Source organism: Typha latifolia, chromosome 11, assembly GCF_019914945.1.
Source record: "Typha latifolia isolate L0001 chromosome 11, TyphaL0001v2, whole genome shotgun sequence".
Classification (NCBI taxonomy): Eukaryota; Viridiplantae; Streptophyta; class Magnoliopsida; order Poales; family Typhaceae; genus Typha; species Typha latifolia.
Window position 1 is genome coordinate 8,505,246 of NC_133096.1, and position 19,775 is coordinate 8,525,020.

General features: G+C 39.3%; 3 protein-coding genes and 1 non-coding gene across 4 annotated transcripts; 3 read left to right on the top strand and 1 right to left on the bottom strand.

Annotated features, from left to right (window-relative positions):
* Positions 1-6,406: 6,406 nt before the first annotated feature.
* On the top strand, positions 6,407-10,219 carry LOC140798140 (trihelix transcription factor ENAP2-like). The gene is made up of 2 exons (XM_073151898.1): positions 6,407-8,077; positions 9,839-10,219. Exons 1-2 carry the CDS (start codon positions 7,204-7,206, stop codon positions 9,847-9,849), a joined length of 885 nt encoding a protein of 294 aa, XP_073007999.1. The 5' UTR covers positions 6,407-7,203; the 3' UTR covers positions 9,850-10,219.
* Positions 10,220-10,667: 448 nt separating this feature from the next.
* On the bottom strand, positions 10,668-14,002 carry LOC140797330 (uncharacterized). Its single transcript, XM_073150689.1, has 6 exons — positions 13,291-14,002; positions 12,379-12,529; positions 11,976-12,260; positions 11,740-11,911; positions 11,381-11,459; positions 10,668-11,292 (listed from the first exon to the last, which is right to left on the bottom strand). The coding sequence occupies exons 1-6, from the start codon at positions 13,827-13,829 to the stop codon at positions 11,076-11,078; spliced, it is 1,443 nt and encodes a 480-aa protein (XP_073006790.1). The 5' UTR covers positions 13,830-14,002; the 3' UTR covers positions 10,668-11,075.
* A 165-nt stretch (positions 14,003-14,167) lies between these two features.
* TRNAE-CUC (transfer RNA glutamic acid (anticodon CUC)) lies at positions 14,168-14,240 on the top strand. Its single transcript has one exon. It is a non-coding gene; the product is annotated as a tRNA-Glu (tRNA).
* A 1,532-nt stretch (positions 14,241-15,772) lies between these two features.
* On the top strand, positions 15,773-19,495 carry LOC140797549 (ubiquitin-conjugating enzyme E2 36). Its single transcript, XM_073151099.1, has 8 exons — positions 15,773-16,030; positions 16,135-16,162; positions 16,267-16,353; positions 17,526-17,584; positions 18,571-18,612; positions 18,687-18,760; positions 19,016-19,113; positions 19,227-19,495. The coding sequence occupies exons 1-8, from the start codon at positions 15,995-15,997 to the stop codon at positions 19,262-19,264; spliced, it is 462 nt and encodes a 153-aa protein (XP_073007200.1). The 5' UTR covers positions 15,773-15,994; the 3' UTR covers positions 19,265-19,495.
* Positions 19,496-19,775: the final 280 nt, after the last annotated feature.

The following is a 19,775-nucleotide window of genomic DNA, read 5'->3' on the forward strand; positions in this document are numbered from 1 at the left end:
CATTTATAAGAAAACTAGCAATCCGACCTAATATATTATCTCTCAAATAAAAATAACTAGTGACCAAACATCTGAATGAATGAATGTCTGATCTGGTTCTAATGAGAACGATATATATCACTAGAAGTGACATATGTATGCAATTGGGGTCAACACACGTTGGATGACACGTCCTAATCGATTCGGTCGGCCCACGCTAAGTCACAATCTGTTGGCGATAACAATCTGATTCCAAAAAATCCGATCAAAATAAATTAAAAATAAACTTACAAATTTCAGAATATAAATTCTGAATAGTCGAGTCTAGTGTTGGACACTATCTCCTTAAGACCAATTCGCCCTCCACTGATTGCTTCTGGAACAGTGGACGTCGGTCTCCCAGGATACAACGACTGCCTTGCACTGGAAAGGAAGCAACTTTCTAATGCCTTGATTAGACCTGAACCGTGCTGTACTCTCTCTCGACCAGTAGACTCAAACTAAAAAGACTCGACAATAAACTCTCTTATGTGTGCGAACCGAACCGAGCCGAGCCGGGCCGGGCGGCGCGCGTGTGTGTGTTAGGTTGCATAGTAACCTTTACCCACAAAATAGGTACCCCTTTTGGGGCCCAAAGCCCATAGGAAGTTTGTTGCTTATATACCATACTAACATTTCTCAAATATCCAATATGGTACTAAACTTACTTTCCTTTATTTCCTATTGCCATGATACCCACTTTAGAGCCAATTATCATTCACTTCTCTTCATGAATTTGATTAAGTGAATATATGACAATAAAGTATGCTTTGAGCTAAATTGATTCCACCATTAAACCATTATAAATAATGTGTGGGCCCCACTTAAAACTTAGCTCAAAATTAATAAAATATTCATGTCAAAATCATGAAATTACCAACAATCCCCACATGAATGAATTGGCTGAAAATGCATATGAAATGCGGACTTGATCGAGAGTACAACGAAAAGTTACCGCATCGGGATAGGTAGCTTTTGGCTTTGAACCTTCCATAGTGAAGTATTATCGGGTTTATTCGCTAACCGGTGAACATGATGTCTTGAACCTGTTCGGCTTTTGTATAAACCAAGACAATAATACTCACACGGCTCTTTTCAACACGGTCGGTTCTATATGTTGTGTCCATTTCGGCCCAGGACGCGCCGGTAATTCTTTGAGTGCTCTAGAGATTTAGCCTTGTCATCTCATAGAAGCGGCCCACTTCACACTCACATAGGTGACCTCTTATTAAGAGTATCCTGCCATACTCCACTTGGATTTCCAAATTATAAGAGTCATTAAAAGCATTGCTTACCCTAACACTTAGTACAGGTTTATCACTATGTCATCATAGGAAAGGTGTAGGAAATTTAATTCCTTAGTGATTTCGAGAGAACGCCCCCACAACTCGGTTGTCCCTTTGAACCTAGATCTTGGGATCTCCGAGTCAACTAGGTTGGGTTGCCGTTGTGTCGTTACTCTAGGTGGTAGGCTTCAAACCCATTCCCTCGATGAACAATATACTCGATCTCTTGTTAAACCCTTAGTTAATGGATCCGCGATGTTATCCTTTGATTTTACATAATCAATGGATATTATACCATTGAGATCAATTGTCGCATTTGTATTATGCCTACGACGTATATGTCGTGACTTACCGTTATACATCGACTCTGTGCCCTTCCTATAGCCGATTGACTATCGCAATGTATGCAAATTGCGGACACGGGTTTTGGCCACATAGGAATATCTTCTAAGAAATTTCGAAGCCATTCTCGCTTCTTCTCCAGCCTTATCTAATGCTATGAATTCAGATTCCATAGTAGATCTAGCTATACATGTTTGTTTAGAAGATTTCCATGAAATAGATGCACCTCCAAGTATAAAGACATATCCGCTCGTGGATTTGGTATCTTTTGTATCGGATATCCAGGTTTGCATCACTTTGTACCCTTCAAGTACTTCGGATATCTTGAATAGTGCAATCCATAGTTAGTGGTGTATCTCAAATATCCGAGTACCCTAACTATCGCCTTCCGGTGATCACTTTGCCTGGATTACTTGTATATCTACTCGGTTTACTCACAGTACGCAATATCCGGACGAGTGCAATTCATGATGTACATCAAACTACCTATTATCCGAGAATATTCTAACTGAGATATACATACACCTGTATTCTTTTGTGAGATGAAGATTCACATCTATAGGTGTTCTGGCTATATTGCTACTATCTTTATCAAATTTATCGAGTATTTTCTCAATATAATGTGATTGAGATATAACATACCCTTCAGTTGCCTTAGTGATCTTTATACCAAGAATCACATCTGCAACTCCCATATCTTTCATATCGAACTTTTTAGCCAACATGTTCTTGGTAGCTTTAATGACATTAATATTACTACCAGTTATTATCATGTCATCCACATATAGACATACAATGACATAATTATCTGAAGTGCATTTCACATAAACGCATTTATCACATTCATTAATGTGAAAACCATTTGACATCATAACTAAGTCAAATTTTTCATGCCATTGTTTAGGTGCTTGTTTAAGCCCATAAAGAGACTTAACTAATTTGCACACTTTTCTCTCTTGTCCTGGAGCCACAAACCCTTCGGGTTGTTCCATATAGATTTCTTCATTTAATTCACCATTCAAGAATGCGGTTTTCACATCCATCGATGTATTTCCAGTTATATAATGCCGCAAGAGCAATTATTAATCGGATAGATGTTATTCTTGTTCTTGGTGAATATGTATCAAAGTAATCTATTCCCTCTGTCTGTCTATATCCTTTGACTACAAGTCTCGCCTTGTATTTGTCAATTGAACCATCTCGCTTTCATCTTTCTTTTGAATATCCATTTGTAACCCAAAGGTTTACAACCTGGTGGAAGATCCACCAATTCCCGGTATGATTTTGCAAAATGGATTCAACTTCACTATCAATGGCTTCTTTCCATAAAGGAGCTTCAGGAGTAGACATTGCTTCCTTATAACTCGAGGTTCTTTTTCTAACAAATATGTTAGAAAATCGGGACAAAAGACGTAGAAGTCCTTGCCCTCTTACTTCGTCTAGGTTCAATATCATTTCCTTCTTGCATAGACTCTTGGTCATGCTTATTTTCATAAGTTCTTTTGAGAGAACTTATTTCTAATGTAGATTTATATGGAAATGTATTCTCAAAGAATGATGCATTCCTAGACTCAATAATTGTATTCTCATGTACCTCGGAATTATCGATTTGTGAACCGGGAATCGATATGCACTACGTTATGAGCATAACCAATGAATATACAATCAATAGTTTTAGGTCCAATTTTTGTTCTTTTAGGAACTGGAATTGCAACCTTTGCTAGGCACCCCCACACTCTTAAGAATTTATAGCTAGGTTCTCGACCTTTCCATAACTCATAAGGTGTTTTATCCAATTTCTTATGGGGTAACCGGTTGAGAATGTGATTTGCAGAAAGCAAAGCTTCCCCCCACAAATTCTGGGGTAAACCAGAACTTATTAACATGGCATTCATCATCTCTTTTAGAGTTCTATTCTTACGTTCAGCAATACCATTTTGTTGTGGAGCGTAAGGAGCCGTTATTTGATGAATAATTCCATTTTCTGCACATATTTGTGCAAATGGTGACTCATATTCACCACCTCTATCACTTCTTAGCATTTTAATCTTTCTGCTAAGTTGGTTCTCAACCTCTAATTTGAAATGTATAAACATTTCTAATGCCTCATCTTTGCTTCTTAGCAAATACACATAACAGTATCTTGTGCAATCATCAATAAAAGTAATAAAATACTTTTTTCCATCTCTAGTTTGAATAAATTTCAAATCACATACATCAGTATGTATAAGTTCTAAAGGTTCTGTACTTCGTTCGACGTAATGAAACGAAGTCTTAGCCAATTTGGCTTCAACACATATTTCACATTTTTTATTTAAATCAATATAGAAATTAGGCAATATGTTATGATTAATTAATCTACGTAATGTACCATAATTAACATGTCCTAATCTACCATGCCAAATTTCATAAGACTCAAGCAAGTAAGAAGAAGATTCTTCTTTATTTATTTTTGGAGTTACAGTCATTACATTCATCTTAAAGAGGCCATTTGACAAGTAGCCCCTTCCAACATACATGCCATTTTTGATAAGTACAAACTTATCAGACTCAAACACCAACTTAAACCCTTTCTTACTCAATAATGATCCCGAAACCAGATTCTTTCGAATGTCGGGCACATGCATTACATCATTAAGAGTAAGTTCTTTTCCTGAAGTCAATTTTAACACAACCTTTCCTATTCCTTCCACCTTGGAAGTTGCTGAATTGCCCATGTAAAGTTTTTCATCTGTCGCAGTTTGATAAGACGAAAACATCCACCTATTGGCACAAATGTGTCGAGTAGCTCCAGTGTCTACCCACCATTCTTTAGGATTACCACCAATCAGGTTTACTTCCGAGACAACAGCAGAGAGGTGCATATCATCAACATCAGAACGAAGGTGTTCTATTTCATTGGCTTGTGGCTTCTTCTTTTCAGAGTTCTCCTTCTTTGAGTTCTCCTTCTTTTTCCTCAAGCGGCAGTCCTGAGCACGATGCCCTTGTTTGTCACAGACGTAACATTTGCCCTTGAACTTCTTTGCATTGCCACTTTTAGAGCCTTCGCCAGTGTGCTTCCTTTTCTTGTCCTTTGTGGACTCCACAACATTTGCCTTTGATACGTGCGGCTTCCAATTTTCTTTTCAAAGCAAGATACGATTGTCTTCTTCAATCCTCAATCGACAATAAGTTCTTCAAGTGTCATTTCCTTGCGTTTGTGTTTTAGGTAATTTTTGAAATCCCTCCAAGATGGTGGCGGTTTTTCTATAAAAGCCGCCACTTGGAATGATTCATTAATCACCATCCCTTCAAAGATGAATCTCATGAATTATTACTTGAAGATCTTGCACCTGGTTAATCACTTTGGTTTAGTGTCAACCATCTTGTACTCAAGAAATTTACCGACTACAAATTTCTTTGCACCTAATCTTCTTTTTGTACTTCTTGTCTAAAGATTCCCATAATTTCTTAGACGTTTTTACTGAACTATACACGTTATACAACGAGTTGTCCAGTCCATTGAGGATATAGTTTCGGCAAAGGAAGTCGGCATGCTTCCACGCATCCACTGCAGCAACTACTTGCCTATCAGTTTCCTCCTTTCGGAGTTCAGGCACATCTTCATGTAAGAATTTAGCCAAATTCAAGGTGGTCAGATAAAAGAGCATCTTCTGTTGCCATCTCTTAAATTCTCGCACCACAGAATTTTTCAGGCTTTTCTCCATGAACTGTAGGTACTGTAGGAGTAGTGATAGGGGAAATAGTACTCTTTACTATTTCAGCCATCTAAAAGAATGAAATAAAATTAAAATCCGATAAGAAGAAAAGAACACTGATTGGAATCAGAGTGAAAACCAAAATTGGTCTTAAGATTGTTGGCGATAACAATCTGATTCCAAAAAATCCGATCAAAATAAATTAAAAATAAACTTACAAATTTCAGAATATAAATTCTGAATAGTCGAGTCTAGTGTTGGACACTATCTCCTTAAGACCAATTCGCCCTCCACCGATTGCTTCTGGAACAGTGGACGTCGGTCTCCCAGGATACAACGACTGCCTTGCACTGGAAAGGAAGCAACTTTCTAATGCCTTGATTAGACCTGAACCGTGCTGTACTCTCTCTCGACCAGTAGACTCAAACTAAAAAGACTCGACAAATGTGTATATTTATTATGCAGACTGACAGCCTATTTATAGAGGTAAACAGGCTCGACGAAAAGATGCAAAATCACCGAACGGATGCACCAATTCGGGTCAGAATTCAACCAACTAACTGAATTGATTAACTGTTTATCGACAGCACTTCGATCCCGAATCAAATCAGACTTGAACCCGAACCCTTATCAGGCAAAAAATAAAATTGGACTTTGACCCGTGCGTGCGAACCGAACCGAGCCGGGCCGGGCGGCGCGCGTGTGTGTGTTAGGTTGCATAGTAACCTTTACCCACAAAATAGGTACCCCTTTTGGGGCCCAAAGCCCATAGGAAGTTTGTTGCTTATATACCATACTAACATTTCTCAAATATCCAATATGGTACTAAACTTACTTTCCTTTATTTCCTATTGCCATGATACCCACTTTAGAGCCAATTATCATTCACTTCTCTTCATGAATTTGATTAAGTGAATATATGACAATAAAGTATGCTTTGAGCTAAATTGATTCCACCATTAAACCATTATAAATAATGTGTGGGCCCCACTTAAAACTTAGCTCAAAATTAATAAAATATTCATGTCAAAATCATGAAATTACCAACACAATCCATCCTATAATTAGGGCCACTAAACCATCTTATTCAAACCACTTAATCGAGAAGCTCTCGTCAATGCGAGAACCAAAAGTAAAGGAATGCAATCGAATATAATCGGATGTATTCCGGTAGATCCGACCCATTTGGATATCGTACGAGTTACGTATAGGAAAACGTCCACTTCTCTCCTCGGGTTCACCGTCAACTAAAAACTCTCTCTCTCTCTCTCTCCTCCCTTTCTCTCGTCGCTCGATCTCTCTCTCTCTATTTTTTTTTTCATTCGTCGAACGTAAACCCAAACAACAAAGCAAAAGCCGACCGGCATCCAACGGCGAACAGCTCACTGTCTGACAGCGAGCCCAACGAGGCACACATGTCTCCCTCTCCCCCACTTCCTTTTCCAACTCTACCCCTCTGCATCGCCACTTTCATTCGCCCCTCCTTCCCCCAGCCATGGAGGGCACTTTCGTAATCTCGGAAGGCTCCCGGATCCGTCCGTCCCCCAGAAAATTTCTATTTACTTTTTATTTCCTCCTATGGGTTTCCCGGTCAAAACGTCCCCATATCCAACGGCGGTGATGCTCCGATACCCTCTTTGTCCCCACCCCGCGCGAACGTCGGCGCACGTGTTTCCCCGGCGTTTCACCGTTTCCCCGATCCCCACCCAACTCACATGCTTCTCACGCGCTTTCCCCACTTCCGGCGCCTCGCCGCCCCTCTTTTACTACCCCACCTTTCCCACTCCAAATCCAAGACCCGGTCCCCAAATTTTTTTTATAGAGATAGAGAGATCGAGAGGAGAAGGATTTGACGGCGAATGGACGGAAAGGAGACGGTGCCGTCACGGCCGCCGAACCCCGCGTTGCCCTATCGCGAGGACTGCTGGAGCGAGGGGGAGACGGCGGCGTTGGTGGAGGCGTGGGGGGGCCGTTATATGGATCTCAACCGCGGTAACCTCCGTCAGAAGCACTGGCAAGAGGTTGCCGACGCCGTCAACTCACGGCGCGGCGCCGCAGTGAGGAAGCGGCCGCCGCGCACCGACGTCCAATGCAAGAACCGGATCGATACCCTAAAGAAGAAGTACAAGGTTGAGAAGGCTCGGATCTCGGGCGGCGCCGCCGCCGGTAGCCAGTGGCCTTTCTACGAACGCCTCGACTTCCTCGTCGGCTCATCCACCACCCCCTCCTCCACCGTCAGGAAACCCTCGACGTCGCCGGCGACGGTGACCTCGCCACCGATGGCTCTCCCGTTGCCGTTCCATCGTAAGGGGCCGCCTCTCCCGGCGGCGATGCCGGCCACTATTAACATGCGCCCCGTGGTGAAGCCGTTGCCGACTGCGCTGCCGGTGGATGGTTCCTTCATTCGTAAGGCAGCGGCTGCTGCAGCGGCAGCTAAAGGGGAGGAGGAGGAAGAGGAGGAGTTAGGGTCATCTTCGAGGTCGATGTCGTCGACGAGGTCAGGGAAAAGGGAAAGGGGAGAGGGGGTTGATGGGATCCGGCAGCTGGCTAGGGCGATCGAGAAGTTCGCGGAGATCTATGAGAGGGTGGAGGGATCGAAGCAGAGGCAAATGATGGAGCTAGAGAAGCAGAAGATGGAGTTTGCTAAGGGGCTAGAGTTCCAGAGGATGCAGATCTTTGTGGATTCGCAAGTCCAGCTCGAGAAGATCAAGCGAGCTAAGCGGGTGGATGGTGGTAAGTTGACTGGTAGATCTGTTGTTGCCTTCAATTTCCTTTGTAATCATAGATTCGATTAATTTATTCCTTATATGTTTGGTATTTTGGTAAGGGTTATATTTTTTTTCCTGGATATCCTATATGTTTTGAATTTTGTCAGATGGAGGCATTTAAAGATCATTTAATCATTTTTAATTCCTTGCTTTGGAGTTCAAAGTTTTTTGTTGAGAATTGCAGGCATGGGCTATGTGCTGGTAAAGTGTTTATTTGTGGATCATTGCTTGTGGTAGCTATTAAGGCCTACTTGAGAGTTAATTTTGCTGAAAGTATCAATTACTTTTACCTTTTTGACTTGCATAAGTTGCACTTACGTGATTAAAGATCAATAGAGAAGCAACCTCTAAATTTGATCTAATTTGCAGTTCTTTATTGTTCATTTGTACAATTTTTTAGTTTTTTTAGTGAAGCTCAGTCCTCACCATGTAAACTCTTCATTGTTCTGGAAGCGATAAACTCTTCATTGTTCTTGAAGCCATAAGGAGGGCAGCTATCAAGTTGTAGTGGGTGTTAAGGGAACAATGGAGGTGCCACTTGACATGATATATTTGAAGCTGAATTGAAATATTGAACAAAAGAAAGATGAGAGAACCTAGCTCATGTTAGACTTTTTCATAATCGAGCCTTTTCCAGCTTAAGTTTTTGATTACCTACTCTCAGACTCCAGCGAAGCAACACATCAGCTAGTTAGTTTGCCAATAGGCTTTTGATAGCCCTATGTATTTTTGGTAAAAAGTAAAACTTTTGTGTGCTGTATCGATGCCCTTCCTGGCCCACCCATCTTTGCATGCATCTAAATTAATGTACCTATTGAGTTATATCTAAGCTTAAAATGTGGTATAGCCCTAATGATTAGTGTTGTAGAAGATATCACATCTTATCCAATTAGCTTTGAGCACTTGGATCCAAGGATTTTATGTTAGGGCACTTTGCACTCCATGCCACAATAAGTAAATATATCTGGATTTATTGAATCATTCTTCTCTAGGTGCTTGACATTTTTTCTGTTTCACACTTGAGCCCATCTAGGACTCTGCAGTCTGCGCAATTCTCCATCCGAGCCTTTGTGGTATCAAAGGCTCATCCCATGTTGTATCAACATGATAGGCTGTTTAACATGGATATTTATAATTTATAAAATTTACCCAAGTAAATATAGCTTTTGAGAATTGTCGATCTCTAACTTTTTCCCCTCTTTTATCATGGATAATTTGTTACATCAATTATGTTAGGTCCGTTTTTCATAGTCTATTTGACTTTAGTTTTACACTGGTTATCTAGCTCCTAATGCCACTGTACTCCTTTATCTGGGCTTGTGACTGACTTGTGAATGATATCACAGTAAAAATGGACATGACACATTTGGAGTTGTCTTACCATGGATAGTTGTAAAACAACAGGATGGTAGTGTACAAACAAAGACTGATTATAGTGATTTAATTTTGGATTTCTATGCTTTCAGGGGTAAAATATTCAAATGAATTGCACACTATATATGACCGATGCTATGGCTTTCTTTACATAATCATCCATTGACTATCTGCCACAGATGAATTCTTTGAATATTGGATGTATCTGGTTATTCATCTCATGATTCTTGAGTTGGAAAAGATCGTTTGTATTTTGATAATGTGTTTAGGTTGTGAACTTTTTTCCCTCAATATTGTTATGACCCAGCATATTAGTTGTCACCTCATTTTGTTTGTATCACTCATGTTGCAGATTATTTATAGTCAGTCAAGGGAAATGGTATCCCTGTCAGATGATAGCCCTTCTAAAGCAGCACATTCATCTGGGTGGGACATAACTCGTCTTTCTACGTGCAAGTTGAAGGATGGTTGGTATTCACTGCCAATTATCCACAGTCCCTGATAGGAATGTCATGAGACTGCGAAAGATCATGATATATTCTCTATTTATTGCTGATGCATCACAATTCTCTTTTTGATGTTTTGTAGGATTAGTACAGCTAGTAACTCTCTAGGATGCTTGTTATGTTAGAAATAATAGCACAATCAGTAATTTATCTCTAGTTTTCCATCTTTTTAGTTCCTTTGTATCTATTCTGTTGGCATTTATCCCAGTAAAGTTTGTCGCCTGGAATTTCTATTGTCTTATGGACTCATCTTGCTGAGGTTATATTTCCTGAGACGCTAGAGACTACTTACAGGGGCTGCAGAGTAGCATTGCCTTTTTGAATTGATTTGTTCAGCAAACATTTGTATAGAGTTCTTTGACTAAAATGTATAGTGTCAAAACACTTGTCTTTGGTCCGCTCCCTTTTTTTAGGTAATTTAATTGCCTTTGTTTTACCAAAAATGCGCTTTAGCTTGCTTTCCTCATTTCGCTTTGATACTATACAAGTGATTCATTGACATCGTTTTGCATAATGTGGGTTAGATTGTCCTCTACTACAGATCCACATTATCCACTATCGATGTGAATAATGTTGGTGTTTTTTGGGTTCTACTTGCATACGCTCTATGCTGTCAAAATCGGAGATGTTATGTGTGTTGTTACTTGGAATCCGAAGACATTGATTTGCTCTCTCTTGAACCTAAACCAGAATGAATTATGTCAAGTAATGCCCTTTCCGTAAGGTCTCTTTTTTGTCCCTCTGTACATAAACAAGAAAGAAAAGAACACAAACAATCACACAGCACAAGATTCTTTCACTCCTTTTCTTTTTATCAATTCATGAGGCAACAAGAATTATTGCCTTACAACTAAAACTATAACGTAACATCTGAGATCAGACAGATAAAATATCACTATGCCAACGGATTTCAATGTTCTGGTTGGCAACCTATCTATATGGAAAGAATAGTTTTTGAGAAGAAAACAGAGTATGTAAAGAATGCCAGTTAGAAAGGCTTGAGACTCCCGATAATGTCAAAGGACTAGGAGATGAGCTACCAGAAACCTCGGAAATCTCTGTAGAAGTTATCCTCGATGAAATTTAAATAGCGCTCATGGTCAATTGCTGGCTGCAGCCCCTATTTCTCTCAATGTTTGCTCCAAGAGAAAGAAGCTTTGCTTCAAAATTCTCGTAGCCTCTATCAATGTGAGCAACACCAGCAACTTCAGTGACCCCTTCTGCTGATAGTCCTGCTAGAACAAGGGCAGCCCCACCCCTCAAGTCAGCTGCCGCAACTGAGCAACCAGAAAGCGTGATCCTGGAAAATAGTTGATTTGGAGTAAGCAATCAAGTTTCACCTAGGGGACAAGAATTCACAACACTGGAGATAATGGAAGCAAGATTACCTTCCTGGCCTTTTTCCTTCAACAATTGCTGTGTTTCCGCAAACTTTGATTTTGGCGCCAAGCTTTTGAAGCTCCTTCACTATAAGAAAAGCAATCGAGGGAGGTCAGCTTAGTTGATGAGAAACCCATAATACTCTGATAGCATCTTAAGAAACATCAGTACATCTCAAGACTTAAAATTTAATGGTTATAGTCATTTATCGGTCAAAATAAAGAGGCAACACATCTTTAGACATTTACAGGATATTAATTTGATGACTAGATTAAAGTTTTCAAACAGAAGTGCCAATCTTTCCAGATTTCATCAGATTTTGCCCTATGTTGCAGTGCAAAAAGTGGAAAGTCATTTTACTACTCACCATGATGCATACGGTTCTCAAAGACCGATTCTTCAATGATGCTTGATCCATTACAGGTTGCTAATAATGCCATAAATTGAGGCTGAAGATCAGTAGGAAATTCAGGATATGGTTGTGTTCTAAGATAAAGCCCTTGAAGGTCTTCATAGGATGTGGCACTCAAAGCAGAAACCTGCATAGTCACATTTTTCAAAGTTCTGATTAATTATGGAAGAGGAGGTTAGAAGAGGTCTTGCCTCGAGAAAATGAGGCTCCTTCTGCATGATCCTACAACCAGCTGCAGAAAGCTTGTCCATGATACTTGTTAAGTGACTAGGGATGATGGGTGACAAAGAAATGCGTGATCGGGTAATAGCTGCAGCAACCATAAATGTACCAGCCTCGATCCGATCAGGTATAATGGTGAACTCAGCACCACATAACTTCTTCCTGCCAGTAATAATAAGTGTGCTTGTTCCGGCTCCATCAATATGTGCACCACAGGCGACCAGAAATCGAGCAAGGTCAGCTACTTCAGGCTCCTGTAGGGTAATGACAATGAAGTAATCACTAATCAGACCACATTTGACATTTCAAGTCTATCCTGATAAAGTTGCAGCACCCAATAAGATGAACCATCTAAATATTTCAGAGTCTCACCCGAGCTACGTTTGAAAGTACAGTCACTCCCTCAGCCATAGAAGCTGCCATCATCAGAGTTTCAGTTGCTCCTACACTAGGGTAATCAAGACGGAATTGACCTCCAACAAGTCCTTTACCATTCGCAGCCTGCACGTGAACTTTCCCATGCCTGTAAAATGTGGCCACACATTCAATGATCTGATACATTAAGATTTAGCAAAGTTAAGATGCTCCTCCAAAATTTAGGTAGCAATATCTAGTGATAGTTAAACACTGACTAGTTGGCCAGAGGTGGCAGGACCATACTACCCAAGTAGATGCAGGGAGTCAAAAGGTAAGGAAGCGAAATGTTGATGAGGAAGTCCATCGCACTCTATCCCTATTGCTTATTTTGATGTTGTAACTTCAAGCACAATGCGTTATTCTTTGCAAAGTGACCATTTTGTTTTTGGATTTGCAAAGAACAAATGCAAGACAAAAGTGACACAGTAATCCAATCCATAAGTACTTATTTGTTTCAATGCAGCCAAAGCAGATCCAAAGACAGTATAAAACCAAAAGGTAAAGAAATTCTATCTTTTTAGAAGCGCAGTAGTTACTGTTCTGCAGTCTCCATTTAAGTTCCCTTGACTAGAAACAGCCGAATATGGGCCCGATGCTTCAACATCACAATCTGACATTTAACCCAAAACTCCTCTAACTGATCGAGATCTTTATTATAGGTTCAAGACTCCTCTGGGATGTCATAAATTGGCGACATACTGACATCGCAACCTAAAAAGAATCTATCTTTGACATAAGCCTAACTTTCTAAGAACTCTCAAATCAAATGGTTTGACGAATTATAAATATCACATCACATCTTTATAGTTTATGTAACTCTCACAAGGAAATCAACAGAAAAGGAGATGGATCCGTTTATATACTTAACTCAATTGGACGACAGCACCAAGTGCGGTGAGCCCTCGGATGTAAAGATCAATCGGCCGCGACCCAATCCTACACCCGCCTGGAAGCGCCACCTCCGCCTCCCCAAATCGAGCCACCAACGGTCCCAACACGAAGAACCCGGCTCGAATCCTCCCCACCGCACCCGGATCGGGCTCGACGGATCCTACGGCGGTCGAATCCACCACCATCTCGCCGCCGCCGTTCTCTTCCACGCGAGCCCCCAGCGACCGGAGCACCTCCGCCATCGTCCTGGTGTCGAAGATGTCCGGCACGTGGCGTATTACGGAGGAACCGGAGGAGCAGCAGAGGGCTCCGGCGAGGACCGCGAGGGCGGAGTTCTTGGAGCCGCTGATGCTGACATGACCGGAGAGGCGGCGGCCGCCGGCGACGACGAGGCGGTGATCAGGATCCGGCGCCTCGGCGCTGAAGGAGGCGTAAATCTGGGCCGAGGCCGGCCGTTGGCGTGGGAGGTGGAGGGCGAGAGGAAAATGGAGCGATGAAATGGAGGACAATGCCATGGGAGGTGAGGGGAGCTAGGGTTTGAGGTAGTGGAGATAAGGGTTATGATCAGCGGTCGGGCTTCCTTCTTTGGCGTGTTTCGTTCTTTTCTCGTGCATTGGCTTCGGATGCTCCATGCTCGTGGTCAGTGGCGACATAGGGGACGGAGGAGGGAGCTCGGAGTACCTTTGGAAGGGACGATATTGGAAGAGTAGATCTTAGAATCGTGCGTGCTATTTAACACGTCCTGGATTTGATGGCGGGAAACAATTTCCACGTGGCAAAAAGTTAGCAGGTGTGAAGGTGGTCAATTGGCGGAAGGATCCAATTAATAGAGTAGCTGATTCCTAATAACAACTCCGTTGTAGTCTAGTTGGTTAGGATACTCGGCTCTCACCCGAGAGACCCGGGTTCAAGTCCCGGCAACGGAAATAAATTACTCTTTTTTTTTGGCATTAGCTCTTTAATTTCGTTTCTCTTGGATCTCAGAATTGTCATTAATCTGTCTTGCCATATATTTATATGACATTAAGATTAAAAAAATATATACAACAAACTAACACCTTGTTCAATTGTGTAATAAAGTCAATTTTAGAAGAAGCATTCTAATTTTTAATAAGATAATAAGAGAGCTAATATTTATTTTTATTACTTAATTGAATACTAGTATAAAAGTAATAATTATATTTAATGTGATATAAAGTTGATATTAAAATTAACAAATAGTAAATTTATATTGAAAATTAGTGACATTTTTAAATTAAAAGATAAAATATCCTTAATTTGATGTAAAATAATAGTATAATTATGCACTGCCTAATCTATAAGTAAAATAATAATTTTAGATTATTACTAAATTATTTTTTAAAAATTGTTGAGAATAAAAGGAGAATAAATGATGAACTTATTTTAGAAGAATGATATTTTTATTTTACAAGTTAACAAGGATTAAGGTATCATTCTTTTTTAAAATTTAAAGAGTAAAATGTTTTCTTTCCCTGTATAATGATATCAGTAACATTTATATAGATTTAGAATTAATTTAAGCAATTTATACAAGGATTAAATAAACTTTTTATAAATTTAAAGTTTAGTTTCAACATTGTATTGTTAGATCTTATAATATTTTTGAAAGGGTTCACTAATTTATATGATTATTATGATATTTTGAAGAATATAATACTTATTATATTAAAATAAAAATTAAACAGTAATTATGTGAAAAATCTTAGAAATATATAACCTACCAAGAGACGCCGTGAAAATAATAATAACAAATAAAATTTGCTCGATAATTCATCAAATTTAATGGGGTCACTTTCCTATTCCCCTTGCGAAGATACATCAAATCGATTGCTCATATATATTTTTTTCACTAATCTTTCATAATTGTTACCAATTTATATATTTCGACGATCAATTTGGGTCATCGCTTTTAAACGAGATAAGGAGACCCTTTGTCCCTTTCTTATTTCCGTGAGTCATGGAAAATCTTCTTCTTTGTAATCTCATAAAATAAAATCTTCTTTGTAATCTTCTTCTTGAGGTGAAAATACATATGTTCTATTTTCTTATCCTCATTTTTCTCCTAGCATTAACTAGTTTGTTTTCTTTGTATATTCTCACCAAAATAAACAAAAGTAAGTCATCAAATTTAATCCAGAGCATTAGTTCAAACTTACTTTATAATCTATTTCTGTTGCTATAACTATTGAAGATGAACAAAGCTAATTTCCAATCCACAGCTCCATACGCGAATCTACCTATATCCTTTATAAGTGACGAAAGTCGAACAGCACGGTTTAGATAGCATATCTTCGAGGTTTATATTAAGAGACGATGAAAAAGATCGATTTTTTTTTTTTTCCCTTGAGAGAATCTAGTCACCGGCACGTGCACCGCACGCGTTCAGCCGACCAAACGGAGGTCGCGTAAGAGTGGAGCAAACGCGGAACAATCCACCAACGACTTTAAATCCAGCAAAAATCTCATTCATCGATTCAGAAAAATAAATACTCTTTTTTTTTTGGGGAAAAAGAAAGAAATCCTTTATATAAATAAAACCCTTCATCCACTCCATTTCTATCGATCCAAGTAGCGTCTTCCGGTTTCCTCCTCCTCCCCCTTCTCCCTCGCGTCGATCACCTACGAAGAGAAGGAATAAGAGCATCGGCGGAGTCGATCGATGGCCAACAGCAACCTCCCGCGAAGAATCATCAAGGTAAGGATCCTCTCGATCCGATCTGAGACTTATCAATCCATTTCGTTAGGGTTTTTGATCTCCTCGCTTGCTCTTTTCTGATCTTGGCTGCTGGATTCGACCAGGAGACGCAGCGGCTCCTCAGTGAACCAGGTAGGGATCGATTTGTGTGGTTGGTTTATGAGTTCATGGTTTTTCGTGGGGTGGAGGAGATCTGTGGGGGTTTTGGTTCATGGATAGAAATGGTTTTGTTGCAGCTCCGGGAATTAGTGCGTCGCCGTCGGAGGAAAACATGCGCTATTTTAACGTGATGATCCTTGGGCCAGCGCAATCGCCTTATGAAGGTGAATTTTTGCTAATATTGTGAGATTGCTTTACTGGTAGTATCATCAATTTGATAATTTGGTTGTCTGTTTTAGATTGGACTACGTTCAACTTGCTGGATTTGTCACAATCTTATCTGCGGTGATTGTTTATCTGCATATTGTTCTGACTACCCGTGTTCAGAATTTGTGACAGATCGTTTCTAACCTGATAAAACTCTCTACTTCTTAACTAGTTAGGATGATATTGTCACGGATGCAACTCAATTTGTACGTGTATTTTAATTTCTTTTCTTTGTCCTACATGTAGTGCAATGTTACATTATGAGTTTATGACAGTGCTTGCTCTAGTGAGTTTGATGTTGCTGGGTTCTGTTGGGCATGTCCAAACTCTCTCCGAAAGATTTTTATGCAACTTATCCCTTGTTGAGTGCAATCCCTGACTTATCTTTGTCACAATCTTCTTATTCAGTCTGCTTACTGACATCACTGGTCCAACCCAACATCTCATCTCTAAAACACTGAGTTTTTCTTATCTTTTTTATAATTGGCATACATTTTAATCCCTGGGGCATGGCTGATTTACAACCAACTTAGATAGGTATATAACAGACGAGAAGAGATGTAAAAGAGAACAAGAGGGTGGTACCTACTCATCCCCTCTTTCTCCTCCACATGTCATTGAATCACCTTTTCTACTGAAATGGTGAATAAGCGGGGCCGTGTCTTTCTAACTCGACCATTAGCGAACCAATCACCCTTTATCTCTTCTTCCTTACTCTTGGCTTGCAAAAGGGCAGGTTCAGTTATGGATGGGGTTGTCAAACTCACCACTTAACAAATCAAGGGTAAACAGAAGAAATTACCATTTCGAAATAAATCTCTCTTTTCCAAAATGATATGATTAATGCAGTTAAACTGAATTATATTTTGTTCAAAAGGATGAAATATATTTGTATCTGAATTGTAGTAAATTGTTGTTGAGATTAATTGTTTAGCCTTCTCACTTCAGAATCAAGTTTTCAAGGACTTTGTTTCACATATTTGATGTTGTTCTTGCATTTATTGAATGTTAGATGAGTTTATTATCTTTTATTAAAATTTGTTTGACTATGGTTTTCTATGTTATTTAGTCTTCTAATGTTAGTGCATATGAACTATCTTGTCTCTTTATTTGTTTTCTATTTGTATAGGAGGTGTTTTCAAGCTTGAACTGTTTTTGCCTGAAGAATATCCAATGGCAGCCCCAAAGGTAATTCGTAATTATTTGAGTATAGAGATTATGCCAATTGTATATGTAGATGGTATCCAAGAAACTCAAGATGTATTTTTTTGTATTAATTTTACAATAATGGGACCTCTGCATGGGTGCTTAAACCATATTTAAGTTCTAGCAATTGTCACACTACACCTAGTAACAAGTTATTTTTATTTTTTGGTGCATATTATGGTTGAATTAACTTTAGTTTCGATAGTGATGGTTGTTTGTGATATGTTTTACTAGATCTATTTAGTATTTCCTTTATTATATTTCTTATATAATTTAATATTGCAGTTGTATGTGATGGATGCTGCCTCTTTTATCTATCCACATCATTTTTTGTGTTGGATTCTCATGATCAATAATATTCATTCCATTATCTGACCTTTGTAATTTAATATTAATAATCCAATTGATATTCATTAAAAAAGATTTGCAAATGCTTTTGCAAGCATGGCGGGCCAATTAAACTTCTAGAGCTATATTACATGTGCATTATGTTGAGTCCATGTAGCTGCTGATAACTGTATGATACTACCATTCTTTCCTTGCTGTTGCAGCTTCTTTCTTGTGCTTAATCTTTCTTAGGTCAAGATGGAACGCTATTATGGTGGAGTTATATTTAGTATGACAATCGGTCAGACTGGTGCCAGCGTGACAATGGTAGTAAATTATTTTTTCACCAACCGTGTTCTGGAGAGTTCCCAAATGTGAGTTGTGCCCTAGTGGTCTCCATATCAATGAAAAAAGGACTTAAATGGTGATGGTGATGTTATGGTCTTGATGGCTGTCTGTTCTCTTCAAATTATAGTTCTTTTAGGCTCTGCAATCAACACTGAGGCTTAATTGATTAATTAGTAGTTGTGGACTCCATGTTATAATTTTTGTGGTGACTCTGTGTTATATTTTTTTGTGGTGACTTGTGTATTGAACCATGTAGCTTACTAAGCATTTTGCTTTGAATGTTGCTGAAACAGGTTCGGTTTCTGACCAAAATTTACCACCCTAACATTGATAAGGCAAGTGGATTATCTTTCTTCTCTAATATCTTTATTGTTGGAAGTGAAATTCTGATTTGTGAATATAATTGCAGCTTGGTAGAATATGCCTTGATATTCTAAAAGACAAATGGAGTCCAGCCCTCCAGATTCGAACAGTTCTTTTGAGGTAACATGATTGTTTCCTTTGTTGCTATTATACCGGTTATACTAATAAGTAACATTTAGCAAAATTGTGCTTACTCAGCTCCTGCATTCTTTGTTTCCTTTTGCAATTAAGATCAGTCGCAACTGCTGTGCTACATTTCCTGCTTCACTTTTCCACTGTCTTCATGAATTTTGAGTCTTGTTTATCCACATAAATTGTGATAAGATTGGAAGTAGGCATCTTGTCTAAATAGCGTCATTGTTATTTGGCTGGCAGTATTCAAGCACTTCTCAGTGCTCCAAATCCAGATGACCCACTGTCTGACAACATTGCAAAGCATTGGAAGAGTAATGAAGCAGAAGCTGTAGAAACAGGTATGGCCATGGTTATCCTTGCAGTTCTGCTGTGATCATTTGTTAGTATTCACATTGATTTCCAGTATTTGTTGCCTTTTGTATGCTAATGGAACTGTTCGGTGATGCTGCAGCAAAAGAATGGACCCGTCTATATGCTAGTGGGGCATGACGACCTGCTGATGGCATTTCGCATGTAATAACCCGCCATACTATGGGGGCTCTTTTCAACCAATTGCTTGATGAGAATGGAATGAAGTGTTGGATATGTGCTTAACTGTCTAAACATCAACCTTTCTGCTTGTGCCATTATACTTGCGGTCTGTATAACTTTTGATATCACTTTCACCTTTTAACTTGTTCAGTAGTTGAAATTGCTCTCTCGATAATCTTTTTCAGCAAATGGGAGTCTAATATCTCAATAGTATGGAAGCGAGCATTTTTACTGATTACAGTACTGCTGCTTTGTCCATTTTCTTTTGCATGACATCTATCTTTCGATAATGTTAAATTTTCCTCAACCCGTTTACTTTGTGTTGATTTGCACATACTTTGTGCCTAGCACTGTAAATGATTGCACAAATTGAACAATTTATCCGTCTACAAGCTATATATATATATATATATATATATACTGATTGCTGTTGGAAGATAAAAAGTGAAAACCTCTTTTATTATTGCAG

Coding starts and splice junctions, on each gene's coding strand:
- LOC140798140 (XM_073151898.1), top strand. CDS start 7,204: ATGGACGGAAAGGAGACGGTGCCGTCACGGCCGCCGAACCCCGCGTTG.
- LOC140797549 (XM_073151099.1), top strand. CDS start 15,995: ATGGCCAACAGCAACCTCCCGCGAAGAATCATCAAG. Junction 17,585..18,570: donor ATCCAATGGCAGCCCCAAAG/GTAATTCGTAAT, acceptor TTGCTGAAACAG/GTTCGGTTTCTGACCAAAAT. Junction 19,114..19,226: donor AGCAGAAGCTGTAGAAACAG/GTATGGCCATGG, acceptor GTGATGCTGCAG/CAAAAGAATGGACCCGTCTA.
- LOC140797330 (XM_073150689.1), bottom strand. CDS start 13,829: ATGGCATTGTCCTCCATTTCATCGCTCCATTTTCCTCTCGCCCTCCAC. Junction 12,261..12,378: donor TACTTTCAAACGTAGCTCGG/GTGAGACTCTGA, acceptor ATTACCCTACAG/GAGCCTGAAGTAGCTGACCT. Junction 11,912..11,975: donor AGGAGCCTCATTTTCTCGAG/GCAAGACCTCTT, acceptor GTGACTATGCAG/GTTTCTGCTTTGAGTGCCAC.